Genomic DNA, 25,949 nt, shown 5'->3' with positions numbered 1-25,949 from the left:
TTGTCACGCGCCATTCGCGGCTCTGTGGCGCATTCCTCCGCTCCTCTTTCCATGACAAAAACTCCTTTAACAGTGGAATGTGCCGAAAAAGTGCTGATGTCCACATTTTCTGCCATTTCTCTGGTAGTCAGACGACGTCTCGGATCAACAAAGCCTTCACTTTGGAAATGATCTGGTCGTTTAAGCCTGTCGATCACCACTCGGAGTGCACCGCGCTCTCAGCCGCTGTGGGTGGTCTTTAAACCGGCTGTAACACTCCTTAATCTGTGTAATCCCCATAAAATCGTCCCTGAAAGCCATCTGAATTTTCCGAATGGTGTCCACCTGGCTGTCTCTCACAGTTTCTGGAAAAAAATTTGATGCAGCAAAGCTCCAAATCGTTCAGACATTTTACTCGCAATAAAAATCCGACAAGGGGGGTGGACCACTGCTCACACAAAGCCTGCTCACAGGCGAATGACGCAACCGACAGGCGTGAAAAAACTCACACATGCGCACGAAGGTTCAAGCTTGGTTGATGCAATCACACGTGATTCAAATCCATATGGTTTTTGCAAAAAATAAAAAGGTCGGATAGTTTTCTAACAGACCTCGTATTTACATGGAAGCAAAACCTCCTTTTGTATGGTGATTTCCATCAAAATTTGTTTCCATGTTCCCTTTACGTATGTCACCATATAAAACCACTAACTTATTTATACTGTGTATATATACTCAACAAAAATATAAACGCAACACTTTTGGTTTTGCTCCCATTTTGTATGAGATGAACTCAAAGATCTAAAACTTTTTCCACATACACAATATCACCATTTCCCTCAAATATTGTTCACAAACCAGTCTAAATCTGTGATAGTGAGCACTTCTCCTTTGCTGAGATAATCCATCCCACCTCACAGGTGTGCCATATCAAGATGCTGATTAGACACCATGATTAGTGCACAGGTGTGCCTTAGACTGCCCACAATAAAAGGCCACTCTGAAAGGTGCAGTTTTGTTTTATTGGGGGGGGATACCAGTCAGTATCTGGTGTGACCACCATTTGCCTCATGCAGTGCAACACATCTCCTTCGCATCATCCATGAAGAGAACACCTCTCCAGCGTGCCAAACACCAGCGAATGTGAACATTTGCCCACTCAAGTCGGTTACGACGACGAACTGGAGTCAGGTCGAGACCCCGATGAGGACGCCGAGCATGCAGATGAGCTTCCCTGAGACAGCTTCTGACAGTTTGTGCAGAAATTCTTTGGTTATGCAAACCGATTGTTTCAGCAGCTGTCCGAGTTGTTGTGTGGGCCGCTGAAGAGGAGGTACTGCTGGCCCACCACCACCAGAGGGCGCCCTGCCTGGAGTGCGGGCTCCAGGCACCAGAGGGCGCTGCCGCGTTATGGGAGTAGCCTGGGTGACAGCTGTCACCCATCACCAGACACAGCTGTTCCACTCAGCACAGAGGTATATCAGGAGGACGGCGTCTCCACCTCAGTGCCGAGATATCGCCTAAGACTGAGGTAATATTCTCTGCATTTATATTCTGAACAACCAGCTAAACTTGTTAAACCTTTTCAGGACTGTTGACTACTGATAGCTTCATTGCTTGGATAAGTACTCACCTTCCTGCTGTACTTTCACAAGGGGTGGAGGCGGCTTCTCCCCTCTCCGTTACTGGGTGCGGTCGCATCCACACCTGTGTGTTGTTGCTCTCTCCCGCCAGCAGTACCGGATCCGACGAGCGGAGGCAGTGGCCACCTGGGAATTCGGGACTTGGCGGTTCCAGTATTTCCAGGGTTCGGTGGCAGAGGAGATCTGGGTGGTTCCGGTTCGACTGAGACGGACGTCTCCTACCTTCGAGCCTGCCCACACGACACCAGCGGATTCGACCCCAAATTGTGATTGTTGTATTTATTGTGCTCGTTTCACAATAGTAAACCTTGTTATTTACCTTCTCCATTGTCCGTTCATTGCGCCCCCTGTTGTGGGTCCGTGTTCCTACACTTTCACAACACGAGTGGCTGGTCTCAGACGATCTTGGAGGTGAACATGCTGGATGTGGAGGTCCTGGGCTGGTGTGGTTACACGTGGTCTGCGGTTGTGAGGCTGGTTGGATGTACTGCCAAATTCTCTGAAACGCCTTTGGAGATGGCTTATGGTAGAGAAATGAACATTCAATACACGAGCAACAGCTCTGGTTGACATTCCTGCTGTCAGTATGCCAACTGCACGCTCCCTCAAATCTTGCGACATCTGTGGCATTGTGCTGTGTGATAAAACTGCACCTTTCAGAGTGGCCTTTTATTGTGGGCAGTCTAAGGCACACCTGTGCACTAATCATGGTGTCTAATCAGCATCTTGATATGGCACACCTGTGAGGTGGGATGGATTATCTCAGCAAAGGAGAAGTGCTCACTATCACAGATTTAGACTGGTTTGTGAACAATATTTGAGGGAAATGGTGATATTGTGTATGTGGAAAAAGTTTTAGATCTTTGAGTTCATCTCATACAAAATGGGAGCAAAACCAAAAGTGTTGCGTTTATATTTTTGTTGAGTGTATATATATATATATATATATATATATATATATATATATATATATCCACCATCTGAATTTTTTCCAAGATGCATTTTTGGACCAATGCGACTTATATTCCGGTGCAACTTGGATGGAAAATATGGTGTGTGACACACACACACACACACACAAGTTGGTACGTGTGCATGTGATGTTTAAAGTCACAATGAAAATAGTGAAAATAAATCTACAACATTACAAATTAAACTAGGACTGCAGGCCCTCGTTCCGCGCAACCGCCTACCCAGGCCAGTGGGTGCCCTTGTGAGCACATGTGGGTATGTGCATGCAGGGGCAACCACTCATCATATAGTTAAAATTTTAAACAAATCACACAGTGCATCAAGGAGTTATGACATGTTGATTGTTCATCCACTAGGGGGCGCTCAGTGTACAAACAGAGGGGCCGGGTGTGTTCAGGGGTCAACCGTCATCATACATGTGAAGTTTCAAGTCAGTCAGGCAAAGCATGAAGGAGTTATCATGACTTGATGTTCCATGGCAAAGGGTCAAAATGGCGGCACCATAGCGGCCACACCCTTCAACATAGAGAAAACGTGTAGCAATTTTCATCTCCCTAGTACAAAAAAACCTTTTTGAAAGGTTTTTGAAAGTTTCAAGGGGGCGCTGTTGAGCCATTTTGCCCCGCCCACGGGCAACGCCCCTATGAATTGTAAGAGGTTGTCATGCTTGACCTGTGTATCAATTTTCATGATGATATGACAAAATTAAAGCCGTCAAAAGGAAGAACGTAATTTCATGGCGAAAGGGTTGATATTCGGTACGCCACCACACAGAAGCAGTTACTCGTAAGTTCATGGCGATCATCGCTTATGTTCAGCAAGTTGTTCAGCATGTTTTAGAAGTGGAAGGAAGTTGATGGTGTTAAGTATGTGACATCAGGACCTGTTTAAGTATAATGTTCCATGGCGAAGGGTCAAAATGGTGGCGCCATACCGGCCCACACCCTTCGACATAAAGAAAAGCTTTCGATAACTTTTGGTCAGTATCGTCTGTGGGTGATGTGGAAGAAATTTGAAGTGCATTGGACAAAATCCCTAGCAGGAGTTCGTTCAAATACAACATGTGTAAATCACGCCAAAATGAGAAGAAGATTCAAAATGGCCGACTTCCTGTATAGAGTAGACCCATGGTGCAAGAGACTTTTTTGTACGTCTATGCAAGTCACACATGTGTACCAATTTTCATCTCCCTACTCCAAAAAAACCCCTATGGGGAGGGGTTTTTGAAAGTTTCAAGGGGGCGCTATTGAGGCATTTTGCCCCGCCCATGGGTGACGCCCCTATGAATTGTAAGAGGTTGTCGTGCTCGACCTGTGTATCAATTTTCATGATGATGTGACAAAATTAAAGCCGTCAAAAGGAAGAACGTAATTTCATGGCGAATGGGCAATATTCGGCACGCTGCCTGGAAATGGGGTGCTCCAAAAAGCTCGCCAAAGTTTGACGACCCCTAGCAGCCACGCCTTTTGACTTAATCGGATGAAATCCCTAGGATGAGTTCGTTCAAATGTAAGTAGTGGAAATGGCCAAAAATGGCAAAAATTTACTCAAAATCGAAACTTAAAATCAAAATGGCCGACTTCCTGTCGATATTTCACCATGACAGTAAGAGACTTTTTCGTGCGTCATGGCATGGTAAATATGTGTACCGAATTTCGTGAGGCTACGATGAAAAAAGCCCAGTGAGGAGGGGTTTTTGAAAATTTCTAGGGGGCGCTATTTCGCGATTTTTTCTGCGACCATGTGCGATGCCCCCAAAATATCGAATTTTGGATCCGGCCGGACAACTTTGGAAAGTTTGGTGAGTTTTTGAGCATGGGAAGAGGCCGAAATTTCGATTTCAAAAGTGAGAATAATAATAATAATAACTAGGACTGCAATCAGTCATATACGGGCCCTCATTCCGCGCGACCGCCTACCCAGGCCAGTGGGTGCCCTTGTGACCACATGTGGGCATGTGCATGCAGGGGTAACCACTCATCACACAGTTAAAATTTTAAATCACACAATGCATCAAGGAGTTATGACATGTTGATTGGTCATCCACTAGGGGGCGCTCAGTGTACAAACAGAGGAGCTGGGTGTGTTCAGGGGCCAACCGTCATCATACATGTGAAGTTTCAAGTGAATCAGGCAAAGCATGAAGGAGTTATCATGACTTGATGTTCTATGGCAAAGGGTCAAAATGGCGCCACCATAGCGGCCACACCCTTCAACATAGAGAAAAGCTTTCGATAACTTTTGTTCATTATCATCTTTGGATGCTGTCAAAGAAATTTGAAGTGCATTGGACAAAATCCCTAGGAGGAGTTCGTTCAAATACAACATGTGGAAATCATGCCAAAATGAGAAGAAAATTCAAAATGGCTGACTTCCTGTTTGGAGTAGACTCATGGTGCAAGAGACGTTTTTGTACGTCTATGAAAGTCACATGTGTACCAATTTTCATCTCCCTACTCCAAAAAAAACCCTATCTGGAGGGGTTTTTGAAAGTTTCAAGGGGGCGCTATTGAGGCATTTTGCCCCTCCCATGGGCGACGCCCCTATGAATTGTAAGAGGTTGTCATGCTCGACCTGTGTATCAATTTTCATGATGATGTGACAAAATTAAAGCCATCAAAATGAAGAACGTAATTTCATGGCGAATGGGCAATATTCGGCACGCTGCCACACGGACGCTGTTACTCGTAACTTCACGCCGTTCATCGCCTACGTTCACCAATTTCTTCTGCATGTTTTAGAAGTGGAATGAAGATGATTGTGTTAAGTATGTGACATCAGGACCTCTTAAAGTAAAAATAGGACATTTCCCACCACCACCAGGGGGCACTATGGCGCAGGTGGGAACTTAAGATATGTAGACGTTCAGGGCAGAGCCCTCATCATGTCCAGCAAGTTTGAAGGATCTACGATGATGTATGTGGGCGTGACAGCCGTTCGAAGTGAAATGGCGTGCTCCGAACAGCTCACCAAAGTTTGATGACCCCTAGCAGCCACGCCTTTTGACTTAATTAGAATCTTTTGATAACTTTTGATCACCATTGTGTTGTGATGATTTTGACCAAATTTGAAGACGATCGGATAAAATCCCTAGGACGGGTTCGTTCAAATGTAAGTAGTGGAAATGGCCAAAAATAGCAAAAATTTGTTCAAAATCGAAACTTAAAATCAAAATGGCTGACTTCCTGTCGATATTTCACCATGACAGTAAGAGACTTTTTCGTGCGTCCTGACATGGTAAATATGTGTACTGAATTTCGTGAGGCTATGATGAAAAAAGCCCAATGCGGAGGGGTTTTTGAAAATTTCTAGGGGGCGCTATTTCGCGATTTTTCTGCGACCATGTGCGATGTCCCGAAAATATCTAATTTCGGATCCGGCCGGACGACTTTGGAAAGTTTGGTGAGTTTTTGAGCATGGGAAGAGGCCGAAATTTCGATTTCAAGAGTGAGAATAATAATAATAATAAATAATAATAAATAGCACGATTACAATAAGGTCCTCGTAGGACGTTGCCTACTCGGGCCCTAATAAAAATATTAAAGCCAGAACTATAATTTGATCACTTTCCATGATTTTTACAGTCAGTTTTCTTTAGATAAGTCATGGGATGGACACATGAACATTTTCTTCAACCTATTTTCCATCATTCATTCAGCAACAGAAACGTTATGGTACTGTATAAGCAGACTAGTGAGGGAAGCCACCAAGACAGAATATCTAGCGTATGTGCTGTATCTTGTGTACGAGAGCTCGGTGGATCTCTCAAACAGAATACCTCAGTTGTGTAAAATGTGTGACACGCTCACAGTGACACGCAGACTGCAGCTGACTGCAGAGTCTAAAATAAAACGCTCGGGTCTATTTCAGTGGCAGCGGCTCCAGTAATAGTTCTGGCACTGAAGATGAGGGCTGGACACGAGTTCTAATTGCAGCTCTGTCCAAGTCAGTGCTGACTTTGTGTTTGTAGCAACACACACACACACAGAGCGGGTGAGTTGTTGGCAGGTTTGCCTGGATCAGGTTTCTGCCGTCTGGTACTGGATTGAATTTGACTGAAGTGCACTTACACAGAGAACGTGTAAACACATCACCACCACTACACCAAAGAGCTTTGACTCCGGCTTATATTTTACTGTGGAAGGCAAAAGTAAGGGTTTTTTTTGGTGGGGGGAGGGGGGGGGGTATGTAGCAGTCTGTCTGTCTGTCTGTCCATGAGACTCGTAAGCACAACTCCTAAAGCAGTTTCTGAATTTCAAGTCAAGCTGTGGAGTTTTACATGGAAAATAAAAAACCTCTAACAACAAAAACTGCAGAGAAACATGAGACCTGAGAAATCTTCATACACATAAGAATCACAAATAACTTGAAAACATAGACAGTAAATACACTGGAAGCTCAAAAAGAGTGACTCTGGGTGTTGGCAGCACTTATTCTGCTACGTCCTGGAGCTTAGGGAAGGCCACCCCCATCTTTGAGTTACTGAACAAACTAAATCTAACGGGCTAACCTTAGTTCCAGTGCTTTACTAAATCATATTTTTGTGAACCGGGTCGGGGTTATCATAACGGTTCACTCGGGTGTGGTCATTAAAAATTATGCCCGCCGTAGTGAGGGTCGTATCCCACTGACACACAACTGTTGGAGAGGAGGTGAGACACAATCATGCATGCGAAAAAATAACTTTTTCACAGGGAATCTCACTGAATTGGTCCACCTGACATGGCCGACTCCCTGCTGAATGCTGCATGGAGTGGTGGCAAAAATACGGCCATAAATCTTGAGTAGTGCGCACACTTACTGTGCAAGAGACACTGATATGGCGTGCGGCACAAACGCAGAAGTCAAACAACACTGGTGCAGCCTTTGCAGATGCAGGGATTTACGCATGAATGCCACATGGCAGTCTCACAGGCTTTGAGCATCACTGGCTTGGCTGAAAATGATGATACATTTGCGCACACAGTGCTCAAGATGGATGTGGACTATTACATTGTTATTATGTGAACAAGGCTGTGAAAATTCTCCCAACTTCAGACAGAAAAAGCACTGACAATAATAATAAAATAAAGTAAAATAAATAATAATTAAAAACGCAAGAAACATGTGGAAAGCCTCTCAGTCATGCAGAATGATGTCAGAATGCTGTCCAGCATGCACATTGGGCATGCGCTGACCAGGGACATTAAAGTTAAATCCACTTATGTCCTCAGAAAAATAAATAAATAAATAATAACAAACCCTTTTCCCTCCACAGAGAAGAAAAAAAACATCGGGAAGAAAGCTGTGAGTACAACACTCACCCAGTTATAGAAAGCATTTGCAGAATTATATATATTATATTATTACATCCGCCAAGGACATAATAATATAATCGCTGTTTATTTATTTATTTGTCTGACTGTCGGTTACAAAGATTATGTCAAAACTACTACACAGATTTTGATAAAAATTCTCACCACAGATACATATTAGGCCACGAAAGACTCCATTAAATTTTGGAGGTGATCCAGATCCGGATTCTGGATCAAGTTTCATTTTATATAGGCTTTGAAGGATAACTGTTAGAAGGATTACTTCAAAACTATTTCACAGATTCTCACCAAATTTGCACCACAGATAGATATTAGACCATGGAAGGCTCCACTGAATTTTGGAGGTGATCCAGATCGGGATTCTGGATCAAGATTTCACTTTATATAGGCTGTGAAGGATTATGTCAAAACAACTTCATGGATTCTTAGCAGATTTGCATCAGAGATGGGTATTAGGCCATGGAAGACTCCACTGAATTTTGAAGGTGATCCGTTTCTGGATTGGCAGACGTCAGAAATCTTGGATTGCTCTTGTATTATATATAATGTCTAGTAGACCATGCGATCAAAGAGGTCCAGGCTGCCGCTATCCCACTCATGCGTGGGGCCCCCCCCTCCCTCAGTGATGAAATATATATATATCACGTACAGATGGCGTGCGATGTCCTCCCTCAGAGTGATGTCCTCGTTGGCTGAATCCACCTCTGTGCTTGTGGAGTGACCATGCCTGCACGCTTCTCACGGTCACCAACGGCATGCAAATTGTTTGTTGTGGTCCTAATTAAGGAATTTAAAAAAAAAAAGATAATCCCAGCTGCCATGGACAGGTGTGTCCAGCCTGCTGACCACATGTACATGCGGTCAGCAGGTGAGCAGCGTCAGTTGGACTTCTAGAAACAACGTCTCTTTCCAATCATCACTATTTTGCCGTGCTACCATGGCAGCTCATGTGTGACTCTGATGAATAATGTCAGATCCTCATTTTTGTTTTCAGTCACTCACTATGTAACGTCATGAGTCGTCAGCTCCTCCCACCGTTCCCTCAGGATTCTCACACATTATGAGTCTTGGTGACTACAATCAGCGGGCTTCACAACACCTGCGATGGCTTTCTGAGTTCTTGGCGAAGGGTTTTGTCACCTCACCAACATCGAACTGTTCAAAATTCAGCTGACACGTGAGCGACACCTAGCAATTCATGTGAGGAGTTGGCACCACTCCACGCCAATCTCGCCATTTCCCTCGCAAATGCCGGTCACAAGCAGTCACAGCCCAGTGGGATAAGACCTTAACTATAGAGTTTTGGGGTTAGAGTTAGTGTGGAGTAGAGCTAATGCTAGCTAAGCTACTGATACCTGCTAACACTTCTAATGGTGCTAACATAACAAATAAATAACTTGAAAATTTTACTCAACGTAAATACTGGAGCACAGACATCTTAGAGGATCTGACTGGACAATTAACCGCACAAGCCATATTATCTACAACTATAAGCATCAGGTTAGTCTTCGTGTGCCACAGCAGCCTGTACTCAGGTTTTTTGAAATGGAACAGTGTGTCCACTTAGTGGACATTTACCATTAATGCAGTTAAATAGAATTTTGCAAGAACTCTAGTTATACATTCATAATAAAATACTCATACCGGACAGAAACGCTTGGTCCACAGTCACTGTTAGTGGTCTCTGTGACTTGAGTCTGCTCATGACATACCAGCTGTCTCTCAGTGGCCACACCTCTTATTATGCATAACTTCATGGTTTAAAACATCTTAAACTAGTGAGTTCTAAGAAATTCATCCCCTGGACAGTTGTCATGGACGAGAAAACTACGTATCGAGACCAAAACAGTTTTTCTTTGTTTGTTTGTTTGTTTTTCTACCAGGCTGTCAACATGTTTGTTTTCAAGCGGGCACGTAACGTAACTGGTGCTCATGGTGCTCCTGTAAGCTAAAAAAAAAAAAAAAAAACAGACAAACAAACATCTAAACAATAAAACAAAACAATAAAATTACAGCGGAACACAGATAGAAGCATAATTTATTTTTAGCACCATGTGCACCAGTTCTCCGCATGCCTATTTATTTTTGCTCTAAAGTTGGACATTTTAACATGAGCTTCTATGGGAACCTGCCCCATTTTAGAGCCACCCTCAAGCAGCCTTTCCGGGAACTCGCACTTTTTCCCTCTTCAGGGTGGTTTCATTTGTAATGGCTGGAGGTTAGGACTCCAGTTTATAACCATGTGGTGCTAACATGCAGCATTATAGGTAAACTTGCTCGTTTCAGATCAGCTGATTTCCCTTCCTGCCGTACGGCCAGCCCTTTATTCTGACTTTACCTCAGTACAGTTTCAGTGATCCAGGCAGAGGTCACATGACCCCAGTTTATCTGTTTGGGGTTTGATGTGGTTGGTCCTCCGGTCTTGGAATCCTCTAAAGGTTTGTTCCTGTCCTCTTTGTTTTTGGTATCAGGTGATCAATGTGGACGGCAGCAACAGACAGACTCTGCTGGAGGACAAACTGCCTCACATCTTTGGTTTCACTCTGCTCGGTGATTACATCTACTGGACTGACTGGCAGAGACGCAGCATCGAGCGAGTCCACAAGACGACGGCCATACGAGAGATCATCATCGATCAACTACCGGACTTAATGGGACTGAAGGCCACGAAAGTGACGGAGACGTACGGTGAGGACGGCGGCACACAGCCACATCAAATCTGCTTTTCTCATCACAGTCATTTCTGTGATTAGAAAATCTTTCTCTGACGTGTCCCTGAGACATGGAGCTCGAGTTAGGTCCACATATATTTGACATTTTGTCAGCTTAGCTAACTCTTTGGAAAAGAGTCCTGCATGATGTCACTCGAGGATCACTTGCCACCTAACGGATGGTGATGATGAACCTTCCGATGAGTAGAAGTATACTGAAGTCAGACTTTTCCCTTGGTTTTGTCCAGGTACAAATGGCTGCGCGGTGGATAACGGCGGGTGCAGCCACCTGTGTTTCTGGTGTCTGCGGGCTGTCAGATGTGCCTGTCCAATGGGGATGGAGCTTTTATCAGACATGAAGACCTGTGTGGTTCCTGAGGCCTTCCTGCTCTTCACCAACAGGTACCTGGGTCATACACATTATTACTGGGTACTTCACATCTTCATCCACTTCAGCTGCTGCTGGCTCTTCTCTCTGTGAGCTCTGAGCTGCTCTCACCATTAGTCTTCATATACACGTGTCGTGCTCTCCGCGGCACATATGTGTCCACAGTCTGTTCTCAGCCAAACAAGACTTAATAATCCAGACTGCGGTGTGCGCTCCAGTAAGGCTAAGACTAAAACCTACAGAAACCCACTGCTGCTACACTTCATAACTTAAGGTGTAACGGCTAGACAGAAGACCCCAAAGCAGAGAACAACAACGCAACTTAGATAAAAGCAGGGGTTTTTTTTGTCCTATAGAGATAAATGGCACAGGAAAAACAGCAGGCACAGGCTTGGTTGTAAGACAGGCACATTCTAAAATATGAACCGCTGTCTCAACAAGAAAAAGTGATGGAATAAGTTGCATAGATGTTTTTTTAAGTTATTTCAACGTAACTACAGTTATTTTAACTTAACTAGAGAAGTCTTGTGGCATTAACTCAGTTGAAAGTTGAAACAACTAAGTTGAAATAATTTTAAAAAATCTATGCAAATTGTTTAATCAATTTTTCTTGCTGAGACAGCAGTTCCTTTTTTAGAGTACAGATATCAGTCACACAGTGATCAGCCCAGCAGGCAACAGTATTTCAAAGGGAGCAGCAGTATTTATTAAAAATACAAGTAGTAGGTCAGTGCACAGAGATTAGTCATAATCTCAGGCAAAACATCGGGAACTCTGAACGACAAAGGTCTGGAACAGACAAAAACACTGAGAGGGGGGAAAAACCCCCCCACTGGGAATATAATGTGAGAGAGTTGGGCGATAATGAAACAATCTGGTGACGAGGGAACAATCTAACGGCAGTTATAAAGGCAAGCTAACAGTCAAATGCAGAAGGACAGGGACACGTGAAACTGAATGGTCAGAAATGGGAAGTTGAGCTTCATTGAAGAAATGTGGAAGAAACTTCAAAGTAAAAGCACCAGAGATGAGTAAATGCAAGACTACGAGGTCTGTTAGAAAACTATCCGACCTTTTTATTTTTTTAAAAGACTATATGGATTTGAATCATGTGCGCTTGCATCAGCCAAGCTTGAACCTTTGTGCGCATGCGTGAGTTTTTTCACGCCTGTCGGTTGCGTCATTCGCCTGTGGACAGGCTTTGAGTGAGCACTGGTCCACCCCCCTCGTCTGATTTTCATTGTCAGTGAAATGTCTGAGCGATTGGAGCAGCGCTGAATCAAATTTTTCCAGAAACTGAGCGACAGCCAGGTGGAAACCATTCGGAAGATTCGGACGGCTTTCGGTGAGGATACTCTGGGCGTCACACAGATTGAGCGTTACAACCGGATTAAAGACGGCCCACAGCGGCGGAGGGTGCGCCGCGCTCTGAGCGGCCATCGACAGGCTGAAACGACCAGATCATTTCCAAAGTGAAGGCCGTCCCGGATCAACACAGCTGACTACCAGAGAAGCTGACTACCAGAGAAATTGCAGAAGAGTTGGACATCAGCACTTTTGCTGCACATTCCACTGTTACAGGAGATTTTGTAATAAAAGACGTGCGGAGGAATTCGCGCGTCGAGACGGAGCCGCAATGGCGCGCAACAAAAAGCACGTTACAGAAACAAAGCTGGACGACGGTTAAACAATGTTTCCAAAAGTCAACTAAGTCCAGATTTCTTGTTTCGTTTTAGCTTCGGTGTTCTTTGTTAGTTCAGTGTGACCGGGGCTTAAAGAGTCACAGCACTTCATTCATTCACGGCAGCGTTTGCCACAGCCAGTCAACTCATCAGCATTCTGTGCACAATGGAAAATGGTCCACCAATAAAAAATAAATAAAATAAAATAATGTTAAATTACTCTGTTTCTGACCCACACCACACTATGCAGTACCGACCCGAACCAATCGGTGGAAACTGGGCTTTCGGGATACGCTGGTTAATCGTTAAAGTGTGACAGCTGCATTAATTTATTAGACGTATGCCCATGTATGCCAGCGTTTTTAATATGGCCGGCATGCCCAGGCCAAAATGGCCAAGATGTGACAGGGCCTTTAGAAAAAAAACATAAAAAACAACTGCTGTTTTCACAGCCACCAGCACCCAGTTCCTCTCTGTGCAGAGTTAATGTGTTCTCCCCGTGTCTACGTTGGTTTTCCTCCAATCACCAAATCAGACACATCAGGGTCTTTCTCCTCATACAAGTGGAGTTGCATCATGAAGGGCATGTAGCATAAAACATCAGCATATGGATCCATGTTGGATCAGCTGTGGTGACCTCGAGCAAGATGAACTGAAAGCAAAAAAAAAAGAAAGCATCCGCCTGAGTTTAAGGGAGACATGGTAAAAAAAAAAAAAATCCAAACCCACAGCTGGCTGAAGAAATCCAGAAAGTTTTTAAGGTTTGGACAAACGTCATGAAGTCCAGCTATAAGGTCTAGATTTTTTCCAACACAGTGATCCCAGTCAGTCAAGGACTAAACACAAACTTCAGCCTGGGTTTTAGAAAGAAGTGGTTCTGGGTGTTTTTGATACCCTGAGTGTGTGTATCTGTGTCAGAGAAAGCTGGATCCCTGATTAGTGGAAAAGGTCATTATGCGGTCCTCCGTCAATAAAAACTGTTTGTTTGTGGTGTGATTTTTTTTTTCTTTTTTCCCCAACAGGGACAACATCAGAAGCATCTCGTTAGGAACCACCAGTAACGACGTGGCCATTCCACTGACGGGTGTCAAAGAGGTGTCAGCTCTCGACTTTGACGTCTCTGAAAGGAGGATTTACTGGACGGATGTCCAGGTTAAGGTATGCATCATCAGCTAACTCAGTAATCAGTTAAAAACAAAATGACATAATTTACATACATAATTACATAGTTTTAGAATTTCTTGCAAAGTTTTGTCTGTGTGTTTGTTCTTTGCTGGAGAAACCATGTTTGCAGTAAATTTGGACTGAGACGACTTTGACTTTTGATCTCAGAGGATTAGCAGAGCGTACATGAACGGCAGCTCGGTTGAACAAGTCATCGAGTTTGGACTGGACTACCCAGAAGGTATGGCAGTGGACTGGATGGGCCGAAACATCTACTGGGCTGATACAGGAACAACCGGATTGAGGTGGCTCGGCTGGATGGACAGTATCGTCAGGTTCTGGTCTGTAAGGATCTGGACAACCCACGCTCACTGGACAACCCTCGATCCCTCGCGTTGGACCCCGCGAGTGGGTGAGTCTGGAAGATGAATGATCTCATAAACTTCCTGTGCGCGGTGTGTTCACTGCCAGCGTGGACAAATGGGTTCATTCTTCACACATTTAATTCATTTTAAAATTTTGAAGGATGTTTTAAACTGATTAATACCAGATATTTGTTATAAAAACCCTTTAAACCACCAATACTCAATGTCTTCAACCTGAATAATCAGTTTGTAATTGGTACTGACTGGTTCTACACTGAACGTATTAATTAGCTCCAAATCTAAAACCAGTTGAAAAGGAATTCAGATTATTATAAGTGGGAAACTAAGGTAGAACATTAAAAAATTAAGACATTTTGTGACTTTTTGTAGACTTTTTAAAATAATGAATTAATCAGAAAATAACAGATTTTATCATTTAAAAAGAATACAGATGATAAAACATCACAGGCAAAAGTAGTTTATATTGTATTTTCCCAAGTATAAGTAGTAGGTTATTTATTTATTTATTTTTTTTACTAGTTTGAGAGGTCCTGTGACTTGTACCCTGGTGTGACATACATACGGAAAAATCATGTTTGTCATTAATAGTAATCATAATATTGTCTTTTATACAGACACTAAAAATAAAGTCCAGTAATAAAATAATAAACACCAATAATTAAAGTGCATTACAACAATGCACAAAAATCCCAAACTGATTAAAAACATGGACTCATGTTGTATTGTAGTGTTTCCAAATGCGAGTGCCAGCAATCCATGTTCATCTGCATCAAATAGCATCTGGTATGTTGTCTAGCATGTGCACGTTTTATTTGCAAGCTTGCTTATTTTTCTAATTTAAAAGTCCTTAAGGGCCCTGTCCCACTGGCGTTTAGGAGGATTTGCATATGGATTGCGCACAAATTGGCTCATATTCGCTTAACATCCGCAATATGCGTGAAACATGCTTGTATGAGTCGGCTGACACCCGCACACATCCGCAATTATCTGCAGAGGCACGTTTTTTCCGTTACCAGGATTTTTGAGCTGCACAAAATTTTGGCTGCGGATGACATCCGCCTTACATACTCCATACATATTCAATACATACTCAATCTATGCTCTGTATATTCACCGTCATCTTTTGAGATCCGCAACTGACAGGGATTTGCGGCTTGGCAGCGGACTGGGACAGTGTGTAAATGGATATTTTGCGTGCCGATCATGTCCACATCACAAACTAAAATAAGTTGTAGCGACTGCATACAGATTGGCCACAAATAAAGCGTTTTTATTACGTCTGCTTTGCATCTGATTTGCGGTGGATGCAAATCAGATGCGCTGTGTTTCACAGCTGGATGCCATTCTTTGTTCTACCGGCTGCCTCCCACTCTGCGCTGCATGCTGTATATATAAAATAATTATTTTGTGGCGGATTAATCATTTTATTCTGCAAATTGGCTGTTGAAAACGGCAGTAATCACCTCCTGAATCACAGAGGAAGCAGCAGCTGGGCGGCTCCAGCTGCAGAAAGCATTTTGAGCCATCTAAAAAGGTAATTATTTGACTTGTTTACATTGTCACGGCTTGATTAAACAGTTGCGTGTTTTTTTCCTTGTTGTCTGCAGCTGTTACAGTATTTATTCCTATGTTTATAACAGATTTAACTTCTTGTTATAATCGTTCAGACGAGCTGCGCTCTGGTGCGATCCGCTGACGTCACCACTCGCCCTGTTCACTGCTTCTTTACTCCAATGAACGTGTCCAAGTCCAGCAAATGCTCCAGAGGCTGTATTGTTGGTGTGAATAGTGATGCAGACAGCCTGAGTGCGCTTCTTTTATGACCGCAATGCAGATGCCGTGCACACGCAACACGTGCGCGATGCATTCATAATACACCCATAAAGGATCTGCAATGGTGACACCGAACAAAACTGGAACAGGCCAAAATAATTTAGTTCAGTAATAATTAGGGATGTGTATTAATAAGATTTTATCGACATCAATGCCATTATCGATTCCACATATTGATACGATTCCTTATCAGTTCCATTATCAATACCTCCTGTGAATTTTCTGTGTACTAAAAGACTTTGGAGGGAACCAGAAACATATCATTTTTTTCCATTTGTTTAAAAAAAAAAAAAGACATTTGTAAAACCGAAAAGTCTGTTAAGTTCTGATTCAGGTCGACAACTGTGTGATTTAACTGGGGTCAAATGCATAGAACACTGCCATCTACTGGCGCCTGGTTATATCACACAGTTGTCGAATCACAACTTACCCATAATCCCTTTGGGCATCTCTGTGTGTTCAAATCTTCGGAATTAGTGCATTATTTTAAAATTAACAGATATGTGTTATATTTTCACTTTGTACACTTTAAGAGTTTACATTAATGTAGTTATTCTATCCGGATTAATTTGATTTATAAATCAAAACCATAAGTCAAACCTGCTTTCCTTTTCAAGACGTCTGCTTCATGGCTGAACCTCTTTATGCTGTCAAGGTAAACGATGCTTCCCTACAGCAGTGGGCGGGGCGCACAAAGACACAAGCGTTGACTCATTGGCTGTGTTTGGATTTGTGATCGCCTTTGGTTCTATGAGAAGCGTTGGCAGTGTTTAAACTCAAATTGGCTTGTTAGTAGCTGATAGTGTACTGGAGACAATACTGAAAGCTATCAGTTAGCGGTTAGCTGTAGCTTCCAAATATTTCGGTGGTTTAGCGTTAGAAAAGATAACTTTTCAATTAGCTGATTAGTGGTTATCAAAGCTAACTTTTTGGTTAGCTGTGCCCACCACTGGGTTAAAGCGAATTACTAGAGGGGCCTAAACAATCTCAACCTGTTCTCAAACTTTAAACTTTAAGTGGGTAAGAGCCCAGCTCGCTGGTGTGGAGTGGGCCACTTTTGGTAAGCAAAACTGGCGCTGCGGGATGAACCCAACGGAGTAGTGACATCATAAAGACTCATCACATTGTTGGCATGCAGCAGCACGAGCCAGAGGAGCTCCTCTTTTTTCCCAGCAGCCTCCAGGGCACGATGCTTTAAAATCTGAGTAACGTGGTGAGCGCTGCTCGTCTGCCGCCAAAAACACCCTCAGGCACGCGAATGCCTTGTGTGCAGCGCATATCAAGGCCGTCATTTTACTATCACAGTGATGATGAAGGTGTTTGTGCAGCACAAAACGATCCAGAGTGATTTCTGCTCTTCTGCTTCCATATAAATAAAGTTTGTCATATTTTAATTCTGATTTTCATGTGGAAACTGCTTTGGTTTAGTTTTCACACTGATGTTCCTTTGAATCGACTCTTGTTTCTGCATGAACCTGTCTGGATCCAGTTCCTGTCTTCAGACCACTGCTTTGTGCCTCCACAGCTACATGTACTGGACGGAGTGGGGGGGGTCGACCTCGCATAGCCCGAGCCTACATGGACGGCGCAGCACCATGGTAACCCTGGTGGACAAAGTGGGTCGAGCCAACGGACTCACCATCGACTATGTGGACCATCGCTTGTACTGGACTGACCTGGACACGTGCATGATTGAAAGCACCAACATGCAAGGTTTGGACCGGGGGTGCAGCTACATGTAAGAACTGCCCACTGCTGCATGTGTTAAAGTTGTTGGGTTTTAAAAAAAAAACCTGTGGGAGTTTCACCTGAATGTAACCTTCTGACCCCAGAACCCTCAGTCATTGGTTTTGGATGTAATGGCTGTGACAGTGATTGTTACACGCGGTAACTGCTGTGGTGTTGTGATGTGTTTCCAGGCCTTCAGAGGGAGATTATTCTGGATGACCTCCCCCACCCCTTCGGGCTGACCCAGTACCGCGATTTTCATCTACTGGACAGATTTTAAACCTGCGGAGCATCGAGCGAGCAGATAAACGCAGCGGACTGAACCGCACCGTGGTACTGCAGGTACCTTACTGCTTACATGACAAACATGCTGCACTGACAGCAGCTCCTTAGGGCCCGGTCCCACTGGGGAGAGGATTGATTGCGCATGAATTGAGTACACAAATTACGGGTGTTCGTTGTCGTCCGCAACAAAAATGGCCAAAAATGACAAATGTCCAGTATGAATTACGGATATATTAATAATATATAGCGAATATATGATGAACAATCACGGTTGTATAACGCATGTAGTGAGGAAGCGGAGCAGACGCATTGCGATTATCAGGGCAGTATTACGGGTGTATTATGAATGCATCGCGCACGTGTTGCGCGTGCACGGCATCTGCATTGCGGTCATAAAAGAAGTGCACGCGCTCCTTTCGGCATCACTATTCACACCAACAATACAGCATCTGGAGCATTTGCTGGACTTGGACACGTTCATTGGAGTAAAGAAGCAGTGAACAGGGCCAGTGGTGACGTCAGCGGATCGCACCAGAGCGCAGCTCGTCTGAACGATTATAACAAGAAGGTAAATCTGTTATAAACATAGGAATAAATACTGTGACAGCTGCAGACAAGAAGTAAAAAACACGCAACTGTTTTATCTGTTTTATCAAGCCGTGACAATGTAACAAGTCAAAATAATTACCTTTTAAGACATCTCAAAATGCTTTCTGCAGCTTGTTAGCGTTCACGCGGTGAACGGCCCAGCTGCAGCTCCCTCTGTGATTCAGGAGGTGATTAGAGCCGTTTTCAACAGCCAATTTGCAGAATAAAATGATTAATCCACCACGAAATAATTATTTTATATAGGCAGCATCCAGCGCAGAGTGCGTGGCAGCCGGTAGAACAAAGAATGGCGTCCAGCCGTGAACACAGTGCATCTGATTTGCATCCACCACAAATCAGATGCAAAGCAGACGTAATAAAACGCTTTATTCGTGGCCAATCTGTATGCAGTCGCTACAAACTTCTTTTAGTTTGTGATGTGGACATGATGGGCATGCAAAATATCCATTTTACACACTGTCCCAGTCCGCTGCCAAGCCGCAAATCCCTGTCAGTTGCAGATATCAGCGGATAACGGCAGATATACAGCGCATAGATGAGTATGTATTGAGTATGTAAGGCGGATGTCATCCGCAGCCAAACTTTTGTGCAGCTCAAAAATCCTGGCAACGGAAAAAACGTGCCTCTGCGGATAATTGCAGACGTGTGCGGGTGTCGGCCGACTCATACAAGCATGTTTCACGCATATTGCGGATGGTAAGCGAATATGAGCCAATTTGTGCACAATCCATATGCAAATCCTCCTAAAGACAAGGCCCTTAATCTCAAAGCAAAAATAAAAGCTTTTAACACCATCAAATAGTAACATTGTCCTCACCTGCTCTATTGTAAGACAAATATAAATCAGGGGATTGATCCAAGAATGTTTCCAATCACTGAATGTCAATCACAACTCCAACGAAGGACTTCTGTGTCTGTGATTGGAGAGACTGAATGTGACAACTTTAGACTCGGACTGAAGAGCGTGCACGGTCAGACTCGGACTGAAGAGAGTGCACGGTCAGACTCGGACTGAGGAGAGTGCACGGTCAGACTCGGACTGAAGAGAGTGCACTGTCAGACTCGGACTGAGGAGCGTGCACGGTCAGACTCGGACTGAGGGAGAGTGCACGGTCAGACTTAGACTGAGGAGCGTGCACGGTCATACTCGGACTGAGGAGCGTGCACGGTCAGACCTAGACTGAGGAGAGTGCATGGTCAGACTTAGACTGAGGAGAGTGCACGGTCAGACTCAGACTGACGAGCGTGCACGGTCAGACTCAGACTGACGAGAGTGCACGGTCAGACTCGGACTGAGGAGCGTGCACGGTCAGACTCGGACTGAAGAGCATGCCACGGTCATTTGTCTACTCTCCATTCCAGGATATTTGTGTGTTCCTCAGGGTCAGCTGGAGCTGATGCGGACATCCTGGTGTTCCACTCCTCCCGTCAGGACGGGACCAATGAATGTTCCCATAACAATGGAAACTGCGCTCATCTCTGCCTGGCCACGCCCGCTGGAGCTCAGTGCCGCTGCGCCTCCCACTACACCCTGAACCCGGATGGACGGAACTGCAGCTGTGAGTGCACAGACATTTTATTCACGACTTCTGAAGTACATGCTGCCATGTGGGTTGGTAGTCCAATTCCTGTGCCATAGAGCTCCGTGCTTTGCCAAGATAATACCCACCAGCATTTTCAGCAGTTTACTTCCTTCACTTCTAAACGACATGATTGAGCACCAACACAAAGTCAAATTTAAAGTGACGCTGCATCTGCCACCTTGTTCTTTGGGTCATTACCCAACGTTCATGACCATAGGTAAGGACAGGATGGCAAATCCAGGGCCGTGCCTTCTGCTCAGAAGAGGCGGAGCATCATGGACTAGATGTGTATGGCTGGGGGGGCCTGGCTGCCTTTTGTTTCTGTTTTCTGTCCTGTCTTTTGTTTTTCCTTCCAGGTGGCTTGCATTTGGGACTGAGTGGCTGTGTAGCTGAGTTTATCAGGACCTCACCCTGATCACCTGAGGCTGATCACCTGCGGCTCGTCAGGACTCACAGCTGTGGTGCTCTACATGAATTGGAACATGGTGGCATTTAAGACTGGAGTACACAGTGTGTATTTGCCAGAGACCCGACCTTGTGACCAGACGGGTGAGATCGTCGTCTCGGAAGCCATCTCATATCAGTGGATGCAGAGAACGTCCAGGTTGATGCATGGTCTGTGAAAGAGGAGGGGGTGAGGTCTCACGCTCGTCAGCACACTTCCCGAGGTACGTTAGATTTTGTGACTAACATTTATACAGTCAGTAAATGTGGTGTCCCTCACCACCTATATATTGAGCTGTATGTTGGTCGTGTAATCAGCTTCCACTGCAGTGGAGTTTGTGAACTGGATGTTCCATGCCTGCAGGGTGGGAAGCTGCTTAGTAATCAAGCCAGGAAGTGTTTTGCTGTTTGTGCACCTTTTGAGCGTTCTCTCTGTGTGTTGAGTGTGGACTCACATAATGATTCCTTCTTTCACAGACTTGGTTTGTCGCGGCCACCTGGGGGTGTCGGCGGGGGTCCTTGGGTCCGAATTGGTTCTGACTCCGGACCGTTAGCGCTGCTGGGAGCGCACCGCAAAAACAACCACGCCAGACCGCGCACTTTTATATTTATCACAGCACTGTTATGTTCATTAAATTCTGTTATCCTTTGTACCGTGCTCTGCTTATTTTATACTGGGTCCTTCAAACGCTGGTCGGTCTCCGGGCTGCGTCCGACTCATAACAGTAGTCTCTGGCCAAACATCACGGAACCCAGCGGTAGCAGAGACGGTAATGCGCCGGGAAGGCGGGCAGCAGACGTTCAGTAGTTATCGGATCAGTTGTGGGTGCTCTCCGCCCGGATGGTGCGTGTTTGAGAAACCATTATCGAATACTGATTTGAGCTCTCTTTGCAGCCGTGTTCCTGTGTGTGCCTTATCCGAGGGTCGTGGTGGAGTGTGACTGGCGACGGCTTCGCGTTCACGCTCCGAACCGGATAGAGGTTTAACGGGAGCTGCAAGAGTGTGTCTGTAATGGGTGCACGCGCACGGCGGAACTCTGTGGCACGGGTCGCTGTGCTTCCCGTGTGACAGTTGTAGCCCCGTTTCCCGGATGAAGATAACTACTGCGTCTGTTGTGTCAGCTCCGGTGTTATTTAGTTAAATCACATTTTTGGTTGTGTGTACACAGAGCTGCGCACAGAAAGGCAGCATGAGTTTGTTTCTCGGTTACCAAAGGGGGTTTTTTCATTTTTAGCACTTTGGCTCCCTCTTTTGGGACTGAGTCACATTACCGTCAAGCTCTTGAAAGTTGGAACAGGTGTGTTCCATTTGTTTGAGCTTGACGGTATAATCACTTATTAGTTTTGTGTGTGTTCATTTGTGTGGGTGTTTTTGAGTTGGTTTTTGTGTGGGGTTTTTATTGTACACTATTTAGTGTCTGGGGTCGTGACCCTGCAGTTCTGTCTGGAGCAAAAAACGGACCCAAGCAACTTTATGTTAGTCTGTTAGTCTTTCTTTTTATTTCTTTCAGTTTCACCTCCCAGGGTTTGATGGGACGGTCCCTGGGGGGTCATGGGGGGGGTAATTGGGTTGTTTTGGGTTGCACCTGGGGGGGGGTGTTTTTGTTTGTTGATTCCCTGTTCCACCTCCGGCTTCAGCGCGCCTTTTGAGCCGTCTGCCATCGGCGTGGCTGAGGTTTGGGGCAGTGGGATATACCCGCAGCTGGTGGCTGGTTTGGAAGTCGGAGGAGTGGCGCCGTTTGTGCCGTCTGCCATAACCGCTGTTCCACTCCTCCCGGTTGGCTTCTGGGGTATAGTCACGGTTGGTGACACTGGACGTGCTTCCAGTTTCCACTGCGCCAAGGGGGTGGGTTGGGTTGTTTTGTTTGTATGTTTTATTTTCTCCTTTTGTTTCCCCCCAGTTTCCGCCCTCAAGGTTTGACTGTGGTGTCCTCTGGGGGGGAAAGGGCTTGTGGGTCCATCTAGCCATAGACGGCGGGGCTGGGTCGTTGGTCATGAGGGGAGGCGTCTCCTGGGGTTGATGGAATGGTCCTCTGGGAGGCGCTGGGAGTCCCCGTGGGTGACATTGGATCCCAGAGGGACCTCGGCTGTGGTTATTACTCCTGGAGCTGGCGGGATGTCCTCTGGGGGGTGTTGGTCCCTACATGTCGTTAGGGGGGGGGGGGGGGGTGTTAGTGTTTTATTTGTTAGCTTAAGTTTGGGTTGTTTTTCTTTTCTCCCCTTCCCGGGGTTTGATGGAACGGTCCTCTGGGGAGGGTGGGGGGGGGGGGTGTTAGCATTTTTATTTGTAAGCTTAAGTTTGGGTTGTGTTTTTCTTTTCTCCTCTTCCCGGGGTTTGATGGGATGGTCCCCTGGGGAGGTGGGGGTAGTTTTGGTTGTTGTGTTTTTGTCTTTTTTGTTTTATGACTAATCAGACTGTGAACATGGTTGGACAAAGGCTGACCGCACAGGTTCAAGAACTCCTGGCCACACCTGTGCTAACTGACTGATAGAAACAAGGGCAAAGATGCAGCCAGAGGAGAAGACATCAACCGTTCTGTTAGATGAAGATTCTGTTGGAAGATAAATGCGGATACGGTTTCCAGCCATGGTCCCTGGAGGGGGGTGTTTCTCCTGGGCCAGGGTTTGTGTGGTCGCCGGGAGGCTTCCCGTGAGGGTGGGGTTACTGTTGTATGGCTGGGGGGCCTGGCTGCCTTTTGTTTCTGTTTTCTGTCCTGTCTTTTGTTTTTCCTTCCAGGTGGCTTGCATTTGGGACTGAGTGGCTGTGTAGCTGAGTGTATCAGGACCTCACCCTGATCACCTGAGGCTGATCACCTGCGGCTCGTCAGGACTCACAGCTGTGGTGCATCTACATGGATTGGAACATGGTGGCATTTAAGACTGGAGTACACAGTGTGTATTGCCAGAGACCCGACCTTGTGACCAGACGGGTGAGATCGTCGTCTCGGGAGCCATCTCATCATCAGTGGATGCAGAGAACGTCCAGGTTTGATGCCATGGTCTGTGAAAGAGGAGGGGGGTGAGGTCTCACGCTCGTCAGCACACTTCCTGAGGTACGTTAGATTTTGTGACTACATTTATTACAGTCAGTAAATGTGGTGTCCCTCAACCTTATTATATTGAGCTGTATGTTGGTCGTGTAATCAGCTTCCACTGCAGTGGAGTTTTGTGAACTGGATGTTCCATGCCTGCAGGGTGGGAAGCTGATTAGTAATCAAGCCAGGAAGTGTTTGCTGTTTGTGCACCTTTGAGCGTTCTCTCTGTGTGTTGAGTGTGGACTCACATAATGATTCCTTCTTTCACAGACTCGGTTTGTCGCGGCCACCTGGGGGGTGTCGGCGGGGTCCTTGGGTCCGAATTGGTTCTGGCTCCGGACCGTTAGCGCTGCTGGGAGCGCATCGCAAAACCACCACACCAGACCGCGCACTTTTATATTTATCACAGCACTGTGTTATGTTCATTAAATTCTGTTATCCTTTGTACCGTGCTCTGCTTATTTTATACTGGGTCCTTCAAACGCTGGTCGGTTCTCCGGGCTGCGTCCGACTCATAACACTAGAGTGTTCCATCTTTCAACATGTGAATATTCTTAGCATTGGACTCATAAACAACCATTATTTGTCTGCAATTAAATGCAGATATCAGAGGACAACTCCGTCAGATTTCTCATCATTATGATCTATTTTCATTTTTTGCTTTTGTTGGCATCCACATAAAAAAAAATCAATGTGAATAAATTTTAATGTGGATATGGAAAGAAACTAAGTATTCCCAGTATTGATGCTATCGTACGTGTGAACAATTAATACAGAAAAACTGGTGCAGCCCTGCGTCTCGCAAGTAACAAACCCACTCACTCACTCATCTTCAACTGCTTATCCGGAATGGAGCCACGGAGTATAAAGCTCAGCTGTAACTAAACCTGAATCTGAATACCAGGTCTTAACCCAGAAACCTTTAAAGGACTTTGTCAAAGTGAGAACCAGCTCGTCTTTACGCGTCTTTAGTTATAAAACACTCAAACGTGTCCTCACAAACTCTGAAGGACACGCTGAACATGCTCAGTCTATGTTTCACACGCTGCTAGCGCCTGAGAAGCTCTCTGAGCGCTTTCAGCTGTTTCCCTTGGCGCTGTGGTGTGTGTTAAGGCTTGACCCTGCATGTTTGTCCTCCCTCCTTCTGTCCCTGCAGCTCCGTCAAGTTTTCTGCTGTTCAGTCAGAAGGCCAGTATCAGCCGGATGGTTCTGGGCGAGCAGAGTCCAGACATCATCCTGCCCATCCACATCCAGAGGAACGTGCGAGCTGTCACCTACGACCCACTGGACCGCCTGGTCTACTGGCTGGATGGACGCCAGAACATCCGCAGGGCCAGAGATGATGGCGCCATGGTAAAGCACACACTGATACACACGCACATATACATACACAGTGTTCATGGTCAAAACCCACAGTGACCTAAAGGGAAGAAGCTGGAATCTCACCCACAACCTTCTGACTGTGAGGCAACTGAAGGACTGAAAACAGAATCTCCTTAGGACACAACGTGAGCCGGTCGGGACTGGGAGCTCTGGTGCCCGTGTCTCTGCACCCCTCAGTCCACCGGTCCAACCCCACCTCTTCAAACTGACCCTCTGTCCTCAGCACTCTGGCATTTACTCACTGGGTCATCTGATCTGGGAAATGCGCCACATGACCACGGGGTTGTAGCTGATGTTAGCTCACCTCATCTGAGAGGAGTTTGGCACCAGATGGTACTGAAGACTTTTCCATCAGAATCATGTCGCCACTTGCTTGGAGGACTGCAGTGCTTCAGTACCAGGTCAAAGGTCAGGAGACCACAGGTGCTCGTAGAATCGGCTCCTTGTCTACCCTCAGTGTCGTCGCAGCTCTCCACTCCTTGCCCAGCCTGAAGTTGATAACAGGTTGGGCACAGTGACTCCTCTGGATGGTATTTCAGGTGCTCTTTGAGATGAAATGCCTCTTGTGGTGATCTTCGGTGACTTCAGTTCAGCCATGTTGGCAGCGTTCAAGGTCTTCTTAGATAGTAGCTCTCACCATTCTGTTCAGGTCATTCCTTGTGTCTTTGCACGTCCTCCATCCAGATGGTGAGCCAGACAGGAGGCTGCAGATTTACACAGTTAATCCTTAAGTAAACCATGTTTCACAGCGCCAGTTTAATGCTCAGATTTACTGTTCTGGATTAAGATGGTGAAACTGGCCCACTAGG

At 45.4% G+C, this 25,949-nt stretch overlaps 1 protein-coding gene across 1 annotated transcript in view; it reads left to right on the top strand.

Moving 5' to 3' along the window:
* lrp5 (low density lipoprotein receptor-related protein 5) overlaps positions 1 to 25,949 on the top strand; it is a 191,107-nt gene that overhangs the window by 108,710 nt on the left and 56,448 nt on the right. Inside the window, exons 12-14 of the mRNA XM_034177293.1 lie at positions 10,381 to 10,597; positions 10,869 to 11,022; positions 13,713 to 13,848. Coding sequence (XP_034033184.1) covers positions 10,381 to 10,597; positions 10,869 to 11,022; positions 13,713 to 13,848 — 507 coding nt within the window. The remainder of the gene's footprint in view (positions 1 to 10,380; positions 10,598 to 10,868; positions 11,023 to 13,712; positions 13,849 to 25,949) is intronic.

This window comes from Thalassophryne amazonica, chromosome 8 (genome assembly GCF_902500255.1).
Source record: "Thalassophryne amazonica chromosome 8, fThaAma1.1, whole genome shotgun sequence".
Taxonomy (NCBI): Eukaryota; Metazoa; Chordata; class Actinopteri; order Batrachoidiformes; family Batrachoididae; genus Thalassophryne; species Thalassophryne amazonica.
The sequence above is the reverse complement of the archived record's forward strand: the minus strand, read 5'-3'. Positions and strand labels throughout refer to the sequence as shown.